The 17706-nt window shown below is 42.5% G+C and overlaps 4 protein-coding genes across 4 annotated transcripts; 1 reads left to right on the top strand and 3 right to left on the bottom strand.

Moving 5' to 3' along the window:
* Nucleotides 1-100: 100 nt before the first annotated feature.
* On the bottom strand, nucleotides 101-1965 carry LOC106651758 (mRNA turnover protein 4 homolog). Its single transcript, XM_014370423.2, has 3 exons — nucleotides 1083-1965; nucleotides 426-967; nucleotides 101-343 (listed from the first exon to the last, which is right to left on the bottom strand). The coding sequence occupies exons 1-3, from the start codon at nucleotides 1108-1110 to the stop codon at nucleotides 206-208; spliced, it is 708 nt and encodes a 235-aa protein (XP_014225909.1). The 5' UTR covers nucleotides 1111-1965; the 3' UTR covers nucleotides 101-205.
* On the top strand, nucleotides 1743-11966 carry LOC106653664 (kelch-like protein 10). The gene is made up of 4 exons (XM_023463557.1): nucleotides 1743-1947; nucleotides 2004-3039; nucleotides 10960-11171; nucleotides 11257-11966. The coding sequence occupies exons 1-4, from the start codon at nucleotides 1743-1745 to the stop codon at nucleotides 11964-11966; spliced, it is 2163 nt and encodes a 720-aa protein (XP_023319325.1).
* On the bottom strand, nucleotides 3075-4761 carry LOC106651750. Its single transcript, XM_014370403.2, has 4 exons — nucleotides 3954-4761; nucleotides 3689-3870; nucleotides 3444-3620; nucleotides 3075-3354 (listed from the first exon to the last, which is right to left on the bottom strand). Exons 1-4 carry the CDS (start codon nucleotides 4297-4299, stop codon nucleotides 3268-3270), a joined length of 792 nt encoding a protein of 263 aa, XP_014225889.1. The 5' UTR covers nucleotides 4300-4761; the 3' UTR covers nucleotides 3075-3267.
* On the bottom strand, nucleotides 5096-6777 carry LOC106651748 (zinc finger protein OZF-like). The gene is made up of 3 exons (XM_014370399.2): nucleotides 6718-6777; nucleotides 6525-6642; nucleotides 5096-6458 (listed from the first exon to the last, which is right to left on the bottom strand). The coding sequence occupies exons 1-3, from the start codon at nucleotides 6750-6752 to the stop codon at nucleotides 5190-5192; spliced, it is 1422 nt and encodes a 473-aa protein (XP_014225885.1). The 5' UTR covers nucleotides 6753-6777; the 3' UTR covers nucleotides 5096-5189.
* Nucleotides 11967-17706: the final 5740 nt, after the last annotated feature.

Here is a 17706-nt window from a genome sequence, read left to right as displayed (position 1 = left end):
AAAAATGATGTAGTTCCTGAAACATATCTCATTATTTTCTACCTTTTATGTCAACTGTTTGAAAATTCAAGTGGAAGTTTGTGTTAATGAATAAAAACTGTTTTTCATTAGAAAATGACATCTATTAACTTATGAACTATACAATATGTACACGTATCTTAATTTTTATAAAATTAAGTCACTATTTAATAAAAGAGAATAAAAATTATTCGTCCATCTCAACATTTTCTTTGCTCTCGTTGCTTTCTTTGCTTTCTTTAGCAACTTGCTCGTATCCATTTTCTTTTGTGAACACACCGATTGGAGACAATTTGAAAGTAGCCAATGGTTTGCCAATAAGTTTCTGTAAAATTATTAAAAAACATAAGCATATGGTTTATCATTCAAATTATTCAAGATCAGAAAAAGAAAGTCAATTAACTAACCAATATCCTAGCTTGTTCGGGATTCAACACTTGTCCTTCTTTGCAAACAGTGTAATCTTGAAGAAGAGTAACGACACCTTTTTTGAGAGCAGTGGGCATACCCAGCAATCTCAGCTGTGGTTCCATACTGTGTATAAACATCTCCAAGGGTCCTTCTGGAAGTACTACGGTCTCTGTAGCAACGAATCCAGAGCGAGCGTACTCGATCTCGGCGTACTCATCCATCCACTCCAGAACCTTTTCCTTGGACTCGTTTGTAAATAATAGACCTCGTTGACCAGTGATCTTGGATGACATCTTGGAAATGCCATCGACGCACTCTGATTCTGGTGTCTTGCCAAAGGCAATGGCCACAATCTTGTTCTTGCCAAAGAAGAACCTGCTGCCCTTCCACTCTCCACGCAGATCCTTCAATTTGTTGTTTCTCATGTTCTCGGTTGAGAACAGAACGATGGTTTTGTACTTCTCTGCGCAAGCCCTGACATCCTCGAGGATGTGCTTCTTCAGCTCGACACCCTTCTTGCTGGTTTTGGTGAGGGAAACTGAAAATTGATCACAGATAGTTAATAATCATATATTGCACTTAAAACACACAATTGAATGCTGTAAACGATTCTCGAAATCAAATCAAATGCCATGTAAAAAACAAAAACTTACTTTTCTTATCTCTCTTCGACTTCGGCATTTTTGTGTATTATTATTAACTGACAAACGGTAAAAATTTAAACACTGAACTACACGAGTAGCAGCAGCACGCCGGGGAACACACGTGAGGGTACGAGAAGGATTGGAGGTTAAGCCATGCGTTGCGGCGCGCGCGCGCGCCAGTCAGCAGAAGCAGACGCCAGACAGACACGCAGCCAACGGCGCAGCGGGGCGCGCGGTAAATTTGAAACTGCGCTCGACTTCGCACCGGTGGCCCTATATATACGCATCCGCACACAAACAACGTTCGATCGATTTTTTGACTAGCTGCAAAAATCTTTTATAACCCTCCGATGATCGACGTCGGTCGCTGCGTGTGTTTGCTCCGTTGACAAAAAAATAAAATAAAATAAAATAAAATACATCGACGAACCGATTAATTAACACGATTAACCCACAAAAGAAAAAAAATTGTTGCGAGCGAAAAATTATGCGCACGTCGGCCAGAGTGAGGCACGCGACGACGATCAGCAGCGATCAGTTAGCCGCTTTTCCACCGGTCAAGGTGAGCCCCTCGCAACAACTACATCCACCAACCAACCACCATCTCTACCTCTCCTCATGATCGAAATTAAACGCGCGAAAAAACGATAACGAAAATTGACCACACACATGGCCGATGGGACACATCGTCATCGCAATCCTTCCTCCATCTCCTCCTCGTCGTCGTCGTCGTCGTCGAATCATCATCATCGCGTGAAATTTCAGAGAAGACGCTCGAATAACAACAGCGGCAACAGCAACAGCAACGGCAACAGTAGTAATAATGCTCAAAGTCAGAGATACAATTATCAGCAGCAGCAGCAGTACAGCAGGAGTTGTAGGCCCATCGGCAATAAAGACAGCAGCAACGATAACAATAACAAGAACGATGACAACAACGACAACGCCAAGACTTGCGTCTGTCTGCCGGACGATTACGCGCCCAAAGAGTTTCCCAGCGTCTGGTCGGAACTGAGGTGAGCGTCGTCATTCACGTATACCTTCTACGAATAACTCTGAATCGTTCGACTCTCGCGCGTTTCAGGGCGAAGGAGCAGCTGTGCGACGGCGTGATCCTCTGCGCCGCAGGCACCCATCACCGCGTCCACCGCGTCATCCTCTCGGCGGCCAGTCCGTACTTCCGAGCTCTCTTCACCGATTGTCTTCGCACTTCACCTGCACCTCCGTCCACGATCCGTCTCGAGGACCAGCCGCACGAGCTCGTCGGCGTGCTGCTCGACTACTGCTACCGGGGCCAGTGTCGAGTCACCGCGCGCAACGTCGAGCTGCTGCTGCCGCTGGCCGACCGCCTGGGCGTCGTCGGCTGCGTCCGGCTCTGCTGTCGCTTCCTCATCCAGCAGCTCAGGCCCGACAATTGCCTCGGCATCCGTCGCTTCGCCGCCAGCTACTTCTGCCAGGGCCTCGAGGCCAAGTGCCGCGACTACGTGCTGCGCAACTTGGGCGCGATTCTGCGCCAGTCCCGAGAATTCCGGGAGCTCGACTTGGCGGAGCTGCTGCGGCTGCTGGGCGACGACGAGCTACAGGCGCCCGGCGAGGAGCTCGTCTTCGAGGCCTGCCGCTCGTGGCTGGAGGCGGATCCGCGCGCGAGAGCACGAGATCTGGCCCGGCTGCTCGCCGACTCGGTGAGATGGGGCCTGATGCGGCCCGAGTACTTTCGCGCCCAGGTGGAGACCTGGGAGCCGGCCCGGAGGTCCAGGCAGTGCTGCAAGTCGGTGCTCGGGCCCGCGCGAAGATACTTGATCGAGGCCGGCACGCAGGATCAGAGGAGGAGACTGCTGCTGCTGGCCGGACAGGAGGAGAGCAGCGGGACGTGGACGAGGCCGAGGGTGCCGCACGAGATACTCTTCGCCATCGGCGGCTGGACGTCCGGCTCGCCGACCAACTTCGTCGAGACTTACGATACTAGGTATTTTGCGGCGATTCAACTCTCTTTTGGGTGGATGTGATATATTTTTGCTTTTTTATTGTATCGTTATATAGCGTCGGTAAAGTACCAGCCTCAACCGACCGACGATCGTTCATTGATTATTTTCAACTATTATAACATTATTACACGAGATAGATAGAGGTCGAGAGAGCCCCGAAACATGATTATATATATATAATTTTTTTTTTCTTTTTTTTCATCCCAACGCTAACTCGCGTGCACCTTGATCACGTGCCTGAGCAGGTCGTGCTTGCGCGAGTAGCTGCGCTCGCACATGTCGCAGCGGAAGTTGGACTGAAACGAGTAAAAAAAAGAGAAAGAATAAAAATCGATCGATTACGGAGAATCACACGGCGTCGTCCGATTCTCTCTCTATCTCTCACCTTGAAATTGAGCTTGAGAAATACGTTCTTCTCGTTGACCCTGCGCAGCAGGATGCGTTCGCAGCAGGGCTGCGAGAGCTCCGGCCTGCCGTACGCCGCGGCGAGACGATCGAAGTCCGCGCGGCACTCCGGGGGCAGCATCGATCTCACGACGCGCAGCAGACTCTCCTCCTTGTCCTTTTCCAAATACGAATATATGATTTATTTCTTATATAAATATTTACTTATTTCATGTATATAATTACCTTATCGATAACGACGCGTTGCTGCTGCTGCTGAGTAACTTGTTCGGGAGGCGCGGCTCGGCCGATGCTGTTGCTGGCCAGCGACGTGAATTTTCTCTTCCTGTTCTTTCTCTCGTTCTTGTCGAGGTCGAGCTGATTGAACTTGCGGTAATTGCGTCGTCTCTCGCACATGGCCGTCCACTCTTCGAAAAAAAAAAAAAAAAAAACAACAGAACAATCGCAAATAAATAAAGAGAGCAAATGTTATCATCGTTCTCTCTCTCACCACCGTGATCGATTATCCTCGCGGTCCTGTACTGCCAGTCGCATCTCTTGCTCAGCGTCCGCATCCTCTTGGCCGACTCGACCTGGCAGTCCACCGGCCACTTGACCCTCACGATCTCCCTCTTCTCGATCGCTCGGTCGAGCCACGACGACGACGACGACGACGACGACGACTCGCTGCTAGTCCGGCTGCTACTGCTGCTTCTACAAGCCGATGTTGTTGTCGTCGTCGTTGTGGCACTGCGGCAGGTGATCCAGGCCAGGTAGCCGACTTTGAGCTCGCCCCCGGTGAACTCGAGCAAAGCGCAGTGCTCGTTGTCTATCGTCGGCGGCTGCTCGCCCGACATGTCGCCGCGGTGGACTTTTAATTTTTCTTTTTATTACGACGATGAACGACGCGATGTGCGATATATGTGTACACTTTTGTTGTTGTCGATGCCGATGATGCGCCGATGTCTTCCGCACGCACGCGCGCGCCGTACGTAGCGTATATATAGTCATAAACGTCGGCTGCTACGCTCGATCGTGTATTACGTGGTATACATGTGTGCACCGTATGCACACCGCACAGACACAGAAAGACACGGAGTTCGATGCACTCGTCGAGTCCGAAAATATATGTGTGTGTTATCCTCCACTGTGTGTGTTATCCTCCACTTTTTGTTTTTTTATTAAAACGGAGCACTGCTGCGGGTTTTCGCGTATACAACAAAATCTTCTCGGCTGCGTAAAAGGTATAATGGATATATACGATGTAGAGTCGCTCGCGCAGCTCACTCGCTATTCCTCATTCGCTCGGTGCTCGAGAGTTCGCTTTGATATGGTGCGCGGGGACGCCCTCTTGCAATCGACGTAAACATCGCGAGTTGCAGTTCACGACGCGCGATTTTGTACTGCGCGTTACTCTATAGACGCGGTTGATTCTCTTGATGTACAGAAATCGTGAAACTGAATACGGAGATATGACTCTGAAGTTTTTTGAGGGATGCCTTTTCTTAAATAAAGAATATCTGATTTTCTAGTTCGACATTTAGTTTTTAGTGAAATTGGGGGAAAGCTCAGCTGAAGAGGACTTTAGGAGAGAGAGCCTATAGACATATTATACAGGCAGAAAAAACATAACACCGAGAATTTCATCGTATAATTAATAAAAATTATTAATTCAGTCGTCTGAAGAGATACACTTGATCTTAAATTCTAATTTGTTACTTAATTCAACATAAATTTAATACATTTATTAGGTCTGATTGCGTGAGCGATGCGCCACATCGATGTGAGCTCTGAGACTTCTTTTCTTTCCAAATGTCTTGCCACATGTCTCGCATGAATGTATGATACCACTATGCGACGATTTGACATGCTTACGGAGTTGAGTTTGATATTTAAATTTTTTTCCACAGAAATCACATGTGTGGGTGATTCCATTGTGCTCCGCATCGATATGGGCTTTAAGACTACTTTTCGCAGTAAATTTCTTTGTGCACACATCACATGCGTGGGTGATTCCATTATGCTCCGATTCGATGTGACGTTTGAGAGAACTATTTTGTGTAAACTTCTTTTCGCAAATATCGCATGCATGTCTGACACTATTATGAATTGAATCAATGTGTTTTTTTAGATAACCCTTATCTGAGAATGTCCTTTGGCATTTATTACATGCATGTTGGACTTGATTGTGCACGAAATCAATGTGCTTTTTGAGATAACTTTTGTCTGAGAATTTTTTTGGGCATTTATCGCACGCATGCCTTATTTTACGATGCACCATATCGATGTGGATTTTGAGATGATCTTTTCGAGTAAATGTCTTTCCACAAATATCACATGCATGTCCGTCTCGCTTGTGCACCGAATCGATGTGCCTCATTAGACTACTCTTGTCTGAGAATGTCGTTTGGCATATATCGCATGCATGTCTGACTCGCTTGTGCACCAAAGCAATGTGCCTTTTTAGACTACTCTTGTCTGTGAATGTCTTTGGGCATTTATTACAAGGATGCGTAATTTTATGATGTATCGATTCGATATGGATTTTGAGATGGCCCTTCTGTGTGAATGTCTTTTCGCAAATATCACACGCATGCCATATTTTACGATGCACCGAATCGATGTGATTTCTAAGATTGCTCTTTTTTGAGAATGTCTTTTGGCATATATCGCATGCATGATTGATATCACTTTGCACTATACCCACGTGTGCTTTGAGACTCCTCTTATAGTTCGACTCTTTTGAAACACTTCCTGTTTCATTTTTCTCGCTGAGTCCACGTCCGAAATTCAAATCATTTTCTCCTTCCCTCAAAATTTCTTTCTTCACTGTCCCGACAATTTCTAGTTTAATAATGCTTCCGGTTTTATAATCATCACTATGCTGCCCGTGATTTGGAGAGAAATCTTCAATTTTGGCCAATAAATTAGGCTTCATGTCTGTACATTCCAATTCGATTTCAATGTCATCAAGTTCATTTTCCTGATTTTTGTCATTTTCTTGAAGCTCTTGGGTCTGAAAAAATTAAAATTATTAGGAAAGTTTCATTAATTATAGTCGACATTGATTATCAACACTTACTGAATTTTCTTGCCAAAACCTTTCGTACTTAATATTTTGAGTAACTGTAGATGTAATGTCAGTAATTTCATAATGATTATCATCATTCAGAGGCTCATCGCGAGGCTCTTTTTTCACTCTGAAATAGATTTTATAAGATTGAGTATTTTGTTTGAATATATCCATAGTTTATTTCTTATAAAATAAAAATTACCTAACGGTAGGATTTAAGACATTGCTCGATTCCATCTTACTCGATGGAAATGTTATTTGCGACTTACTGTGTTAATACTTTCGTTACGAGCCGAACTAGCTCAAACTTACTTCAATAATATTTACTTATTATGATGTGGAAATTGAAAGTAATGTAAACGAAGCAACATTAGTTTCAATATTAAACAAATTACGTTATCGATCTACCTCATTCATAATAATCACTTTTCTGAAAATAATCATTATATCACTAAGAAATTAAAAAATTAACTAAAACAGCTGCAAGCGATGTGAAACATTTTTATCAATTAATTAAAGAATTAAACATTGAAAGACAAATAAAATAAAAACAAGAAAATTGATCGATCAAATAATTCATTTGAATTATAATGTAGGCGGATCGTCGCGGTCGCGATTACTCGACAATTTTACTCGCCGACGAAAAATAATAGATCATTCGCCGCTTCCCATCTAAATAATACTCGGTATAATGCGAGATTATTTCCCCCGAGATATTTTAACTATTTTCATTACCTTATGTAAATGCTCAATCGATTGATGGTGCGTGGAAGCAAAAAAAATGTATTTTCTTGTCAATGAAATTTTTTTCAGTGCCCTGAAATGAACTAGTGTAAAATTGAAACTCACAAAAATAAGTCGAGGAAATAAATGTCGGTCCAATAGCAGAGCGATGGTGCAAATATTATCGTTGTTCAGTTGTCATTTTGATTAAAACTCAAATTTCTGAGAATCAAAACACTTCCAGTTATACTCTATATCTACGCCGTGGTGGTTTTCGATGTTTTTTTTATCATTATTCGTGTAATTTGTAAACCGTTAATTTATTTCAGAGATTGGGATTTTCTCAAAACAATAATCGATGCCGCGTCGTTATGAATTTTTTAGCTCGTGGCATTCAATCATCGGTCGATTGAGTTGCTCGGTCAAACGACGACGCGATGCAGTATAGGCGACGTTTATGATGTACATCGATCAACGATTAGAAAGCTTATTAAAGTAGCCAAGTGCCACGTGCTGCAGCTATTATACATAATTCCGGCTACTACGACTGCTACAACTGCCGTTACTCTCGAACTACAACTTGGCTTTCTCTGTCTCTAATGATTCGACCATGTGTTTTTTACTCGCTAAAACGTGGAGATCAGTATACGTTCGAACGCGGCAGTGTGAACAACGAGAAGTAAACGCAACGATTGCGCTTTAAGTGACTTTTGTGGAAAAAAGAAATGAATTTTGTTACATCGCGAATGTTTAAAAAGCGAGCGCGAGTGCGAACAATTGCCGAGAACGTTGATTTAGAAAAAGTAAAGTGCTTGCGAGAGAAGGTCAATTGGGAGGTCGAGACGGAGCGACGTGAGTTTCTCCGTCGACTGCGCCCTTTGATCGAAAACTGGAAGGGCCAACTTCCCAACCTTTCGAAGGTATTTCGATCCGAAGAAATCAGGCGTCTTATCTGGGATTCCGCGAAAGGCCTTCTCTTCGCCGGATACGACGATCGTGGCGAGGAATATCTACGATTCATCGTGTTCGTGATCCGAGCCGGCATTAATGAAAGCAACCTCGAACCCGACGAGGTCGCATTGCTGCAACGTTTAGCTAGATTATGTTTCATGGCTCAGTCTGAATATCGCCTGCAGCCTCACGACGTTCCTTGTTGGCTGATTTTCGAAGTATACGCGAAATTCGATGCGAATTACTTCGACGAAGAGACCCGTCCGGAGCATTTCCACATGGCCTGCGAATTCGCCGGTCACGACGCGGTGGAGAAATTCCTCGAACTCGGCATGGATCCCAATCTCCGACACAGAGAAACGGGCGACACGCCGCTACTCTTAGCTTCGTTGGCCGAAGACGACGATTCACGAACGATCGAGCTGCTGCTGAGAAACGGCGCCGATCCGAATGCAGCCAATCTAAGCGGATCGACGCCTCTTCACAAGTTGTGCTGGTACGGAAGCCCCGACAGGATCGAGAGGTTCTTGAAGGTCTGCGACGAAGTCCGGCAGGAGGTGCATATCGACGCCGGGGACGAAGAGGGTCGGACGCCGCTGCTTTTGGCTCTGGAGCACGGTCGACAGAAGGTGGTCGAATTGCTGCTGAGACGTGGCGCCAGTCCGAATCTAACCGACAGTGACGGAAGTACACCTCTTCACCTTATCTGCCAAAGAGACCACAACGATGAACTCGTCGGGATTTTGTTTGAGATCTGTGATGAAAGGCAGCTGACGGTCCAGGTCAATGCCGGAGACAAGAAGGGCAAGACAGCGTTGCACTGGGCCCTGGAGAATATATTGCCAAACACCGTCGATGTGCTCTTGAATCGTGGCGCAGATATAACCAACTGCATTTTCTCAACTTCAATTAATACGGAACTGCAAATCGGTTCATCGTTGTTTTGGAAAATGAGAGTAGCTTCCGGTGCCCTGGCCGTAGCCGAACATCTCGAGGCAAGAGGATATCGCTTCAGCCGAAGCGACGCCCTGACGATCATGAAATTCTTTGCTAAACACGATTTGTTCGAAAAGTCGTCGAATCTTGAAGAATCTCTTCGTGATAATCAGGAATTCACAAACAACGCCAAAGAGACAATGATCGTTCCGAGTCTGTCGCTCTACGATCTGATCCACTTAGGACCCGAAGAGGAGGAAGAGCTACTCACGTATACAGACTACTTCGTGCTCTTGCTTCGCAATCAATTGTGGAGGATCCCAGAAAGGCACCAAGAGAATAGTATTTTGCATCTGTGTGAAAAATTATCGAGAGGATTTTTTCGACGTTGGGCCCTGGACCCGTTCTTCGAGTTGATTCACAAACGTCTGCCTATCGAGTGCTGCGAGATGGTCCTGGAGAAGCTGAACAATCGAGATTTGTGCAATATCTGCTTGGCGGCTGCAGGCCAAACCTCGTCATAACGATAAATGTATTCCCAGTTCTTTATTTATGTTCTTGTATTATTCATTGTTCCATAGAGCACAATTGAGAATTATTTTCAAAATATGCTCCATTGTAATATTATTTGATTTTGGATTTAGCAAAAAATAAATAAAGACGATACCTAGGCCACAATTCTTATCGGCCAAGCACAGATAATGTATATGTTCGTAACTTTTTTTCCAGGCTGATTTTCGAAACACAGATCTGCGGAGCCTTCCGTATTGTTGCTGTGAACGACTGCGCCAAATTTCAGCCAATTTCATCGGATAATTTTCCGGGAAATCAGGATCAAAGTTTTTTATCCTGAAAACAGTAATCAAAAATTTCGATCCTGTTTTCCGAAAAAACTACCCGATGATATTGGATGAAATTTGGTACAGTTATTCACAGCTACAATGCGAAGGGCTCTACAGAGCCCTTTTTCGAAAATCGGTCTAGTAAAAAAGTTATTTCAATTTACATTTTTAATATTCAGTCGATCAAAATCGGGGCTTCAGCATCACCTTAAAAGAAATGAAAATTTTTTTCTATTTCATGTGTACAAATGTGTTTAATCAATAAAATCGAATTTTCTCATAATTACATCTTCTATTTATTTAAAATTATTATTTGGTAACACTATCGTGATCCCCGCTTGTCTCATTCTGGTCTGCAAAGCCAGCTATGACAATCAATAAAATTAAATTTAAATTAAAATACATTTCTTTTAATTTTATTACAAAATTCAACTCAAATAATTAAGCAATTTCAAGTACATTTTAAANATCGTCCCAAGGTTCTTTTTTCACTCTGAAATAGGTTTGATAAGATTACATGATTATGTTTAAATATTTTTATATTATCATACTCATAAAATAAAAATTACCTAAAGGTAGAATTGAATAGATTGCCCGATTCCATCTTACTCGATGAAAATATCATTTGCGACTTACTCTGTCAATACTAACGTTACGAGTCGAACTAGCTCAAAACTCACTTCAATAATATTTATGAATCATGATGTGGAAGTAGAAACTAATCGAAATGAAATCAACATTAGTGCCGAAATGAATCAACATAAGTTTCATTGCATGGAGCAAATTATGTTATCGATCTATCTGACGAATAACAATAATTTTTCTATAAATGATCATTATATCACTGCGAAATCAAAATTATAATAAAAAAATGATCTCGCGTCTCAAAAATGTCCTTGCCAACGAGAATAATTCATTACGCGTCTAAATACCGAGTTGTTTCACGTGCAAAGAAAGGATAATTGGTATTACTTTACATGATCGCCCCGCAGAGCCGACAGATGGTACCTGTCCGCGTGGATGGACTCGACGCCCCGGGCCTATCACGGGGTCTGCAGCCTCGACCGGCTCATCTACATAATCGGCGGCTACGACGGCCACAATTACTTCCACACGGTGCGCAGCTTCGACCCGGTGAGCAAGGAGTGGCGCGAGCGGGCCTGCATGTATCACGCCAGGTGCTACGTCAGCACGTGCGTTCACGGTATAAAGCGCCAAAAAAGAAAAAAAAAAAAAGAAAAGAAAATCCGACAGCTTCTCTCTATCGCCGTTACTTTTTCGCTTCGCAGACGGAAAGATCTACGCTCTGGGCGGCAACAGCGGCATGACCCGACTGTCCTCGTGCGAGCGCTACGACCCGGCGGCCAATCAGTGGCAGCTCATAGCCCCGATGAACTGGCCGCGCTCCGACGCCTCGGCAGCGGCCCTCGACGACAAGATCTACATCGTCGGTGGCTTCGACGGCCAGCTCGTGCTCGACTACGTCGAGGTCTACGACTGCGCCCAGAACCAGTGGTCCTATCTGGCCTTCATGAGCCAGCCCCGGTCGGGCGTGAGCCTCGTCGCCTTCAGGGGCTGCCTCTACGCCCTCGGCGGCTTCAACGGCGTCGATCGGCTCAGCTCCTGCGAGAGATACGATCCCGAGAGCAGTGGCAACGCGACTTGGCAGCCGTGCGGCGCGATGCTGGACGCGCGCAGCAACTTCGCCACGGCGGTGCTGGACGGCCGACTGTACGCGGTGGGCGGCTTCGACGGCAGCCTGCCCGTGCCCAGCTGCGAGTGCTACGAGCCCGAGACCGACTCGTGGCGCGCCTCGGCCCCCATGAATCTCAGCCGATCGGCGCTGGGCGCCTGCGTGCTGGCGGGCCTGCCCAACGCCCGCGAGTACTCGTTTCATCGGGAGGAGGGTAGGAGGGACGACGGCGCCGAGGATAATACGAGCAACGATCGGCCGAGACAGCAGCAGAGCAACGGCATCGGTGGCAACGTGATCGGTTGAGGGGGAGAGAGAGAGACGATTTTCTTGAACATTATGACTGATTTTTAACGAGGAAACCGAGATCTCTTTTTCTGTCGACTCTGTTGGTTTTTTTTTTGACGGCAGTCGCCGGTAATATTTTAAGCTTTTTTGCGACTTTTTATACTCATCAGCCTTTTTTTAAATCTTGCATTATTACCGGGCGACTGCGCAAGAGTACATATTTTATTTTATTTTAACGTAATTTTAGATTTTTTTCTTTTTAGAGAGCCACGTGTATTTTTAATAACGATGAGAGTTATTGTTGACGATCGGTGATTTCAGATTTTAACGTTATAAACGAATCATGGTTGATTTATTTATTTTTAAGATTTACCATCATCGATAAGCAAAAAAAAAAGAACGAATAAATCATTTGGGATATGTAAACAAAAAGAACAAATACATGCATCTTTGATAATAATGTTATTACAAGATGATAGTTTTACAGCAATGATATAGAGAACTTTTTTGGAACTTTTTTAGAGCTTTTTCGATTCACAGATCTTATTTCATTACGATATTTTTTTAATGTCCTTGTGAACTTGGCAGTGTAGCCGCCAAGCAGATGTGCCATACAAGGCTTTGTTAACCAGCGCCTATCGCCGAAAAAATTCTCTCGATAGGTTCTCGCTAAGCTCGATGTACTTTAATATAGGCATGTGCTTTATTCATTTTTCGTCAGATGGAAATATTTTTTCTTCAAAAATTTTAAAGTCGTAAAACTTGAAATGTCTACAAAACGCTTCCGTGTCGTGCAAGGTACGCTGGTGACTTTTCCTTTTGAAACTGTCAATGTTTTATGACTCTAAGCATCACGAGTTGTGGTAGGTATTTAAGCAAAGCTTGACAATTCGAATATATAAAGAAATGGGAAACAAAATCTTAGTCAAAAACTCTTAAACTAAATGTTTATTCAAATTTTCTGTTTTTTGATAAGACGAGAATGATGAAGGGAAGATGTCAGTACAAACAAAAAGATTAAAATCGAGGAAAAAAATAATAAATCAAAAGATGTGATTGCTCCTAGTAATATTTAATAAATATAGATTACAATTAAATGAAAATTATTCATATATAATATTAAATAAATATTTAGGTAGAGCCAGTACAAGAAGTATTCAAAATTTTTAATAAGACTTTTATGTTTTATAAATGTTTACTCCCAACTCAATAGTTTACAAGAAAACAATTCATTTTTTTTAACATCGCAGAAAATTTTAGTATTTTTTGTGTGAGTCTAAAGAGAACACATTCAAAATTATACGGCAATTAATTGTTTTTGAATTATCACGATTTTGCTGGAGTAGGGAATTTTTTAACGCATTAACAAAAAAATCGTGCAAACGATAGGCTTTAAAACGGTGAAATCCGAGTATTTTACCACATTTCTCCTAGTTATAGACTTGGGGAATTTCGGGCAAGTAACGCCGCAAAATAAAATTATTTTAATAATTTTATACGACATATTGTAAAACCAACACCATGCGTATTGTGCTAATTTTTTCTATCTTTTTGTTGAGCTTATTCAGTCACCAACGTGTTCATTCCTTAACGAATAACGACCCCTCCGAAGATATATTGGATGGATTCAGTATTGGCCAAGAGGAATTTGACGAACTTGAAAAAAATAGTGATTTACATCAAGACCTGGTACTGCTCATAGCAAGCTCTAGAGCGAGAGAGGACTTTTTCAGTGATCACGCCTCCGAAACCGTTGACTTGACCAGCAATTCAGTGATTCTGCCGCGTTTGATGCTGAATACTCGAACGAAAACCGAGTTTTTGGACTTTTCTATCGTGAACGAGGAAATCAAATCAGCCCAACGTATACCAAGAATTTATTTCACCGGCAAGATTGTCAACTTGGTAAGTGCAGTAAAGCTGCTTCTACTCGTTGATTTTCCCTCGTTCCATAAGCAGATCGACACTCTCTTGGAAAAAGCCGCAGAATCCATCGAGGACGCGAAAAAATTTCTGGGCAGCATCGGTCTCATCGTCACGCAAGTACAGTACGAGCAGCAAATTCAAAAAGTTAAGGATCATTTGAAAAACCTGCTCAGCTCACCTAACAGATCGAACAAAATTGCCTCGATCATCGATGCGTTACACATCGAATACGAGGGAAAAGACGATTGGAATAGATTGGGATTCATCGAGAGTCCAAGTGGTAGCTCTTTGGAGAGTTACAAAATGAAAGATCTGGAGCGCATGATCTACGAAACGATTCACTTTGCGAGTCTCGACGGCAATGATTTTATCTACGCGCCATGCCACAATGAGCTGTCCATTTGCACCAGTCTGATCTACCAATTAAAGCGACATTTGTCCGAAAGTGTCAGAAAAATCGGGCAAGATATGATAGATTTTTATTTATCGGTGGAAAAACAACTGCATGACATACAAAAATTATATTTGTACTACTCGCGCGTAGATGATAAACATAATTTCTTCAAGAATAGAACATTATCAGAGAAAAAGAGAAATCCTGGACATGTTGTGGAACACATTGTCGAATACTCAAGAGATGTAAGCATCGATGTGTCCAACAAAAATCTTCAGTTATCCGTCTACAATGCGAAGTATTTAGTTTTTATCCAAGGACCTGATGTGCTAGCAGACAATTCGTTAATTCTCAATCAATTACATCTTGTTAAGGAGTACGCGCACTCATCAAAACAGTGGTACAAATTTTTACTTGATTTAGATAGGAAATTTCTATCCGATTGGATAGTACAGAGAGATATCAGTCCTTACAAAAATGCAACGTCGCAAGTACTAAAAGAAATAGAAGTGGCCAAGCTTAATAAAAATAATGACATTACCAAGAGTTTGAACAACTTATTGAACTCATTACCGGAAAGATATGCCGCTGAGAGTCTCTTAGACGTAAAAGCAACTCATTTGGAATTGCCGAAATTAGAAGCATTAAAAAAAGTATTGTATGCAATGTTGATGCATAATGGTCCAAGCGTTAAGTGCGATACCAAATCCAAAAAATTAACACTCAGCGGATCGTATGTCAAATTCAGCGACATATCCAAATCCAACTGCAAACAGGCAAGTTTCATTGAAGTCTTCGCTTTGTATAAAGTATTTTTCGATGATGACTTTTATAACTTACGTGAAAAAGTGCATTTGGTGATAATAGCACCATTTTGGGAAATAGTCGATATGAGTGTTGATATATTGCTTTCTAGCCGAGATGAAGCAATTCATATTCTGGGTATTGGCAGATTATTTAACTTTCTTTGGGACGAGTGTAGTAGATACTTACCGAGTTATGAAGAAGACTACGAAGAATTTGCTCCGATACCGATGTATCATGATGAAATTTGTGCGAGATTTCATATACATGATCCCACTTATATAAATTTTATTTTAGAGACCAGTATAGAAAATCGAAATCCAAATACTGTAACGATCATTGGATTGACGGAATCTAAACCAAAACTAGAAGTCGATGCTCCTGAAGGAACGATCATTGATATTATTGTCAATGGTACGGAGGAGGCACGCAACATGACCGGTTTAAATAGCAAACGAAGGAAATTACTGAAACCATCGTCATTCGGTCATTCGATCGACAGTTATAAACGTTATCTCAGAGAACATCAAATGGATAATAGACGAGAGTCAGTACTGAAAAAATTCTCCAGGCTTTTAAGTGATAATGAATACTTGATCGATTTTTATGGCGTCACAGGATTAATAGATGAATTCCGAGGACTTGAGCAGTTGAGCCCCAAGATGTCTCTATTGCCAGCTTATCGATCATTACTAGATCACATTTCAAAATATTCTAAACGCCTTGAGGATTTGAAACAGCTGTCCCAAGATAAAGTCAATGTGCTTCGATACCTGTACACTGCTGCACTGAGTAAAATTACCAATTTGGAAAATGATGTCGACTCAAATTTGGTTGTCGACTTGAATACCTTTTTTGAGTCAATCAAGGACGAAGTCGACGATTTACTAAAATTGAAAGATGCACAGATTATCTATGGATATACGAAGGATTACGTTCAAGAATTTGAGATGAAAATAAAAGAAGCTCAGCGTTACGTCACCGACGTCATAGCCCCAGAAATACACAACACTATTCAAAGATTGGACAAAAAAGTGCTCAAGTTGGTCGATGAAACTGTTGCACTTCAGAAAGTTGCTCAAAAGAGAAAGGAGGAACTAATCGAGAAACAAAAAAGTTTAAATCGATCAATGATGTGGAGCGCATTATTCGGTATCGTAAACATGGCGAGTACGGTTTTGTATTTGATGGGTCCAATAGGAATGGCAGTAGGTGCGGGACTTAACATAATCACTTCTACGGCTGAAACTTTCCTCGACCATTCAGAAGTCAATGAAAATGCTTTATACCAGTTGCCCGGAGCGGTGAAGCAATCAATGGAGCCACTGACAGATTATCTCAAAAACAAAAAGGATCTACTCGATAAAAAATTGGAAGATGCCCAAACTATGCTTAATGACTTTTCGAAAAAAGAAAAGTTAGATCTCAAAGACAATTCAATTTCGAAGATCAAAAAAGAAATCAACGATGCTCGAGAGGAATTGCACAGAGAAATGGACAAAGGCAAGTCATTAGATCCAGCTTCCGTTGATAAAATGAATAACTTGTCGAAAAGGATTGAAGATTTATGCTCAGATCAGATAAAAGAATTGCAGGCAAAAAAGCCACGGGTTGAAAAAGTATTAAAAATAGTTGGCCGAGTTCAAAATACATTAAGCATTGTTCAGACATCGGTGACCACCTTCCAAAAAATCAGTTCGTATAAAGATAAAATTGATGTGGTTGGAAGCCAAATTAAAAGCGCAGATGAAGATATCCAAAAATTGAAGAGATATGAGAGCCAAATTTACAGCGTCCTCGTTCCTGTTTGCAAAAAAATTCAAGACAGTGTCGATCAGGTGCAGGAGAAGCTCAAAGGTAAATCGTCGGCAGGTCTCGTCGTCAGCCAGTGGCAGATCCAGAGCGTCTTGAAAGACGTCATGGAGAAGATCAAAGATATGACCAAAGGTTTCAACGTGCAGGGAGAATTTTTAGAGATTTTCAAAAAGGTTGAAGAAGGTATAAATGTCATGGTGGAATTGTACAAAATCATGGACGAGTACCAGTACAAGATCGGGCTCGGCAAGTTTATTGCCAACATCAACGCTCATCCTTCCAAAGCAGTCGTTACGAATAATAACGACCTGGAAGAAGCAATCAATGATTTGATGCTTGAGATCCAAAACAATGTTGTGGTGCAGCATTACAAAGTAGCCACCAGTGCCGTTAAGCGCAACGTCTTTCCGTTTGCTCACGCCTTTTTCGGTTATTATAATTTACCAAATATTCTGAAGACTTCGAAAGACAACGATGATATAATGACCTACTTTTCGAGCCTACTTGACAAATTAAGAAATAAATTGTTGCAATACAAAGCCATAGTCTACGACCGCGATCAATTCGTGCTTCCAAATGTCGCTTTCCATGGTGAAGAAGGATGGTCGAAGCCATTCTATACGTGGAAACACAATGAGCACAAAAATAATATCAAAAAATTGTTGCACGGGCAGAAAGTGACGCTAAAAGCTGACATAGAGCACGGATTCGAAGGCAACGCCGTGAAATTCAATAAAATCGGTATCGACTTCACATCGCCAAATAAAACAGTCCAACTTAAATTACGCGAATTGTTGCAAGACTACAGAGTCATCATGA

The sequence above is a fragment of the Trichogramma pretiosum genome, unplaced genomic scaffold, assembly GCF_000599845.2.
Source record: "Trichogramma pretiosum strain Unisexual culture from Peru unplaced genomic scaffold, Tpre_2.0 scaffold174, whole genome shotgun sequence".
Taxonomy (NCBI): domain Eukaryota; kingdom Metazoa; phylum Arthropoda; class Insecta; order Hymenoptera; family Trichogrammatidae; genus Trichogramma; species Trichogramma pretiosum.
The sequence above is the reverse complement of the archived record's forward strand: the minus strand, read 5'-3'. Positions and strand labels throughout refer to the sequence as shown.

What these genes read in the sequence shown, in the direction of transcription:
- LOC106653664 (XM_023463557.1), top strand. Translation starts at nt 1,743, where the DNA reads ATGGCCGATGGGACACATCGTCATCGCAATCCTTCCTCCATCTCCTCC. An exon ending in GCAGCAGCAGTACAGCAGGA is followed by an intron (nt 1,948 to 2,003) that starts GTTGTAGGCCCA and finishes AACAAGAACGAT; the next exon opens with GACAACAACGACAACGCCAA. An exon ending in GTCGAGACTTACGATACTAG is followed by an intron (nt 3,040 to 10,959) that starts GTATTTTGCGGC and finishes ATCGCCCCGCAG; the next exon opens with AGCCGACAGATGGTACCTGT.
- LOC106651758 (XM_014370423.2), bottom strand. Translation starts at nt 1,110, where the DNA reads ATGCCGAAGTCGAAGAGAGATAAGAAAA. An exon ending in GTCGAAGAGAGATAAGAAAA is followed by an intron (nt 968 to 1,082) that starts GTAAGTTTTTGT and finishes ATCAATTTTCAG; the next exon opens with TTTCCCTCACCAAAACCAGC. An exon ending in CCGAACAAGCTAGGATATTG is followed by an intron (nt 344 to 425) that starts GTTAGTTAATTG and finishes ATAATTTTACAG; the next exon opens with AAACTTATTGGCAAACCATT.
- LOC106651748 (XM_014370399.2), bottom strand. Translation starts at nt 6,752, where the DNA reads ATGGAATCGAGCAATGTCTTAAATCCTACCGTTAG. An exon ending in GTCTTAAATCCTACCGTTAG is followed by an intron (nt 6,643 to 6,717) that starts GTAATTTTTATT and finishes AATCTATTTCAG; the next exon opens with AGTGAAAAAAGAGCCTCGCG. An exon ending in GGTTTTGGCAAGAAAATTCA is followed by an intron (nt 6,459 to 6,524) that starts GTAAGTGTTGAT and finishes TAATTTTTTCAG; the next exon opens with ACCCAAGAGCTTCAAGAAAA.
- LOC106651750 (XM_014370403.2), bottom strand. Translation starts at nt 4,299, where the DNA reads ATGTCGGGCGAGCAGCCGCCGACGATAGACAACGAGCACTGCGCTTTG. An exon ending in GAGGATAATCGATCACGGTG is followed by an intron (nt 3,871 to 3,953) that starts GTGAGAGAGAGA and finishes TTTTTTTCGAAG; the next exon opens with AGTGGACGGCCATGTGCGAG. An exon ending in AACGCGTCGTTATCGATAAG is followed by an intron (nt 3,621 to 3,688) that starts GTAATTATATAC and finishes TATTTGGAAAAG; the next exon opens with GACAAGGAGGAGAGTCTGCT.